We start from the raw sequence: 4,559 nt of genomic DNA, 5'->3' as shown, positions 1-4,559 counted from the left end.
CTCTGTCCGTTGGACTTAGTCTGGCCTTGTCTCCATCGACCGGCTCACGCTGAGTCAATTTTCTCCTTAGGATAGTATATAGGACGTGATGTGCTGTGGACATCTATTTTCCTAAGATTTATGGGCAGGTGCACAAGGGAGGTAGCAGGTGATTTTCCTGCATTTGGATTCGCGACTACTGATGTAAGTGCACTATTGCAGTGGCGACTTAGCCAATGCTTCTGGAAATAAACGACAAGACAAATTGCTTGGCCTCGCCTATATAAATAGCTCGTCATTAAAGGGCATGCAACCGCGGATAGATAGACAGGCGCACAGACAATCGTAGTGGTACTACAAGTTATTGACGAGATGGACGCCGGCGGTGATGCTACCGAGAGCAAGGAGCATTTTGTCCTAGTGCACGGTGCCGGCCACGGCGCCTGGTGCTGGTTCAGGCTCCTGCCCCTGCTCCGGGGCTCCGGCCACCGCGTCTCCTGCGTCGACCTTGCCGGGGCAGCCGGCAGCCGCGTCGACCCCGGCTCTGTCCGGTCGTTCGACGAGTACACCGCGCCGCTCGTCGACCTCCTGTCCGCGCTGCCGGACGGCGAAAAGGTGACGACAGTAACCATGTACCCACATCCCACTGCATCACTCTTTCAGTCTCAGGGGACCAAAATATAGCTTTAAACTACATTCTTTTAAGAACTACTTTCAACACATATATGTTTTATGATCAGACTTATTTTGCGTTGCTCTTTATTAGGAAACCACTTTCTATGACTTCCAATAGACTGATGAGACGCGCAACGGCCTAGTGTAACTTCCCTGGAAAAAAAACCCTTTATAACAAGGCCGCTTGCCAAAACCATCGAAATAAGAAATTGTGTACCTTAGGGAAATTATGATAGATGAAAAAATGTGGCTTTGTGGGACAAAAGTGTATAGTATACCGAGAATCAAAGAAATTTACTCACAATAACAAGGAAATCTCGTGTTACTGATTGATACTGGCACAATAACAAAACTAATGGTAGCATATTGATTTCCTCAGGTGATTTTGGTTGGGCACAGCGCAGGAGGGCTAAGTGTGACCCATGCAATGCATTTATTCAGCGAAAGGATTAAGCAGGCAATCTTCATAGCAGCAACCATGCTCCCGTTTGGCTACCAAACGGAACAAGACATCAAAGATGTGACTGCCTGAACTCTCTTATCATAAGCTCATTTAAACTCTCATTATGTCCGGTTACTAGCAGCTACCATTAGTTCTTCCTTTCAAGAATTTCAGCTGATATTTAACAGGGCGTACCTGATTTATCCGAGCTCGGGGACGTGTATGACCTAGCATTTGGTCTTGGAATGGATCACCCGCCAACGAGTGCAGCACTGCGGCCAGAGTTCCAGCGCATGATCCTGTCCCAGCAAAGCCCCCAAGAGGTTGGTTAATGGAATTGCAACGCTGAATCATCTGCCGATGTGTTATATGCCATGGTCGTGGCACTGTAACTATAAGATGTTTGTTCAGGACTCTGCGCTTGCCTCCATCCTGCTCCGTCCATGGCCTGCCGCCTTGAGCGCAGCCAGGTTTGGGAGAGGCGGCGGGGACAGCAGCGCAATCGACCAGGTGCGGCGCGTGTACATAACAACGGCAAAGGATTGCATGGTGAAGCCGGAGCAGCAGGAGGCGATGATTCGCCGGTGGCCACCGGGCAAGGTTGTGGCCATGGACACCGACCACAGCCCCTTCTTCTCCGCACCGGAGCGTCTCTTTCAGCTCATCGTCAAGTTACTGTGACCACTTGTACACCATGCATGCACTGTCTGGGAGACGCCTAGCTGCTCCTGCTCTTGTATTCTCCACTTCTCCAGTCTTCACTGTGTGATGTTACTTGCATGCCAATTAAGTTATCAACAAGGCTGTAAAGTTCCAGATGTACCACGCGTGAATATATCATGGTCTAAAACCAGAAATTAACACCGCAAAACATCCTCCGATAAGTTAGCACGTCCGTCAGGGCCAAATGCCAAACACAATGCAGGGAGGAGAGAAACCAGCTGGTCCACACGCTATATCCTGCCATTTTACATGCAAGATATGCAGAGAGCACCTGGCATGGCATCCATTTATAGTAGACCTCAATGGACGACCTGCTTGGTTTTGACATTTGGAACTGGCCGCACAAATGCAGTTGTCCCGGTGATTGGTACAGAGAGGTAATGATGTACTCAATAGGCAGATACTGAACGGGCATGGCAGGGGAGCATTTTGTGCTTGTTCATGGGGAAGGTCATGGAGGGTGGTGCTGGTTCAAGCTCCGGTGGCTCCTTGAGGGCTCCGGCTACCAGGTGACCTGCATAGACCTTGCTGGAAGTGGCGTAGACCCCACCGACCCCAACACTGTCCGGTCATTCGACCAGTATGACAAGCCGCTCCTGCGCCTCATCTCCGCCTTGCCGGAGGGCGAGAAGGTAGGATCCTGCAGTATTGCTGCTAATTTATAAACTACTTATGGCCACAAAGTGCTGAAGGTAGTTTGTTGCTTTGTTGTGATTGTGAAGCTGCTTATAATTAGGGACATGTGTCCAAAATGGCGAAGAGTTATAGGCGATTTGGTTTACCTTTTTAAACTCATTTTCATCGAATTTCAGGTGATTCTCATTGGGCATGGCAGTGGAGGGCTGAGTGTGATTCACGCAATGCATGAATTCGTTGACAGAATTAAGCAAGCAATATTTGTGGCAGCTGCTATGCTGCCATTTGGACTTCAGACTGATGAAGATAAGAAAGATGTATGTTTTGTTCCTTAAAAAATGTTTTCAGGCTGCACTTTATTTGTCATGACGCATGGGCCACCTACCAAGTGCTGAGAATGTGGCATAACTAGCAAACATATACATACGACAAAACTGAAATCCTTAGTACATATATAACTCAAACAGACATGGTAAAAACCAGGATAAATACGATGGGCAATGCTAACCAGGCACTTGGAATATTTCCTGAGAATTTCAGCTTGTTCTCGTTGTCGTCATTTGCATGATAGAAATGAAATAACAGGTTCAACAATTCTTGGAAAAATTTATAGAACAAATTCCACGTGTTGAAATTATTGAATAAGCTCTGTTGCAAATTCATTGCATATCTGGAAGCTTCCTTTCATGGTTATATACTGACTATGTACGACTAATGACAGTTTCTGTATATTAATGTGTAACAGGGCTTACCAAGTTTGCCTGAGAATGAGACCGAGTTGACATTCGGTGCAGGAGCAGATGATCCTCCAACTACTGTCGCCTTGAGATTAGAATTCCAGCGTGATCGACTATCACAGCAAAGCCCTGAGGAGGTATAATATGCATGAGCCAATGTGCTCATGAAATCCACATCTTTATCAAATTGTACAGATTCTATAATCTGAGCCCAGTATTATGAAATTTATTGTAGCTATTTCCTGACAAAATATTGCTATCATTTCCCATGCATGTTTCTTGAACAACCTTCTCAAGAACTAAACATCTTACAACAATTATGAGGTAACCAATGGTCCGAATTTTACTTACACATGTTTTATGAAAAAAATCTTGTTCAGGAGTCAATACTGGCTTCAATGCTGATGCGCCCATGGCCTGCAAGTGCTATTGGTACTGCAAGCTTTGAAGGAGCTGATGAGAGATTGAATCGAATAAAGCGGGTTTTCATAAAGACACAGCGTGACCTCATGCTGGACCCTCAGCAGCAAGATTCCATGATCAAGAAGTGGCCACCCAGCGAGGTTTTGGTCATAGATACAGACCACAGCCCCTTCTTCTCTGCACCAGAACAGCTCTTTAACCTAATAGTCAAATCTCTATGATGGAAATATGCAGATTACTGAACTCTCTATAGTGGGTCTGTTCAAATTCTTGTAACATGACATATACTAAGTATCCGAGTTAGGATAACATCTTTGTGAAGCATGTTTCTCAGGGAATCTTCAAGACAAATGGATAAATGGTTTAAGGGTGTAAGTAAAGCTGGTTTAGGGTAAACATTACCATTCAATTTGTAAGCAAGTAACTCAAATCAGGCCTACGTAATTCCCATTTTAGATAAGCTTACGTGTTATTCCAAAAGAAAAAGGAAAAGAAAAGGACTGAGTCAAAGGTGCTGAAGTGTATATATGGATTGCCTAGCCCTTTTCATCATTTCGGACGTTCCACTGCCTAGACATGAAGCTTAACCTGGTATCAGAGCCTAAGGTCTTGAGTTCAAGTCCTGGCTTTCGCAGTTAATCCAAAAATTGCTACTGCCCCCCTCTATGTCCATGTATGACCTCTTGAGCCATACCTCTGAGTCTATTCACATATTGACTTCCCGCGTCACACGTAAGAGGAAGTGTTGAAGTGTATATGTGAATTGCCTAGCCCTTTCCATCAGTTCGGACTTTTGGTTGCGTTTAGTCTTTATCTTTTCTCAGGAACCAGCATTAGCCGCTGATATACAAGCCAACCAAGCAGAATGTTTTACCTTAACTAAGCTTTGCAGTAACACTTTAATTGCTGGATCAGATAACTCATCAGAAGTTACTCTTCAATGG

At 45.4% G+C, this 4,559-nt stretch overlaps 2 protein-coding genes across 2 annotated transcripts; both read left to right on the top strand.

Moving 5' to 3' along the window:
• The first annotated feature begins 310 nt into the window (after nt 1–310).
• On the top strand, nt 311–2,148 carry LOC119286268 (methylesterase 17-like). The gene is made up of 4 exons (XM_037565641.1): nt 311–594; nt 1,034–1,174; nt 1,285–1,419; nt 1,508–2,148. Exons 1-4 carry the CDS (start codon nt 352–354, stop codon nt 1,775–1,777), a joined length of 789 nt encoding a protein of 262 aa, XP_037421538.1. The 5' UTR covers nt 311–351; the 3' UTR covers nt 1,778–2,148.
• Nucleotides 2,149–2,232: 84 nt separating this feature from the next.
• LOC119286269 (methylesterase 17-like) lies at nt 2,233–4,538 on the top strand. Its single transcript, XM_037565642.1, has 4 exons — nt 2,233–2,451; nt 2,632–2,772; nt 3,201–3,329; nt 3,573–4,538. The coding sequence occupies exons 1-4, from the start codon at nt 2,233–2,235 to the stop codon at nt 3,834–3,836; spliced, it is 753 nt and encodes a 250-aa protein (XP_037421539.1). The 3' UTR covers nt 3,837–4,538.
• The last annotated feature ends 21 nt before the right edge of the window (nt 4,539–4,559 follow it).

The sequence above is a fragment of the Triticum dicoccoides genome, chromosome 4A (assembly GCF_002162155.2).
Source record: "Triticum dicoccoides isolate Atlit2015 ecotype Zavitan chromosome 4A, WEW_v2.0, whole genome shotgun sequence".
In the NCBI taxonomy this organism is placed as follows: domain Eukaryota; kingdom Viridiplantae; phylum Streptophyta; class Magnoliopsida; order Poales; family Poaceae; genus Triticum; species Triticum dicoccoides.
This window is presented reverse-complemented; position numbering and strand designations above follow the sequence as displayed.

Coding starts and splice junctions, on each gene's coding strand:
- LOC119286268 (XM_037565641.1), top strand. CDS start 352: ATGGACGCCGGCGGTGATGCTACCGAGAGCAAGGAGCATTTTGTCCTA. Junction 1,175..1,284: donor CGGAACAAGACATCAAAGAT/GTGACTGCCTGA, acceptor GATATTTAACAG/GGCGTACCTGATTTATCCGA. Junction 1,420..1,507: donor CCCAGCAAAGCCCCCAAGAG/GTTGGTTAATGG, acceptor ATGTTTGTTCAG/GACTCTGCGCTTGCCTCCAT.
- LOC119286269 (XM_037565642.1), top strand. CDS start 2,233: ATGGCAGGGGAGCATTTTGTGCTTGTTCATGGGGAAGGTCATGGAGGG. Junction 2,452..2,631: donor CCTTGCCGGAGGGCGAGAAG/GTAGGATCCTGC, acceptor ATCGAATTTCAG/GTGATTCTCATTGGGCATGG. Junction 3,330..3,572: donor CACAGCAAAGCCCTGAGGAG/GTATAATATGCA, acceptor AATCTTGTTCAG/GAGTCAATACTGGCTTCAAT.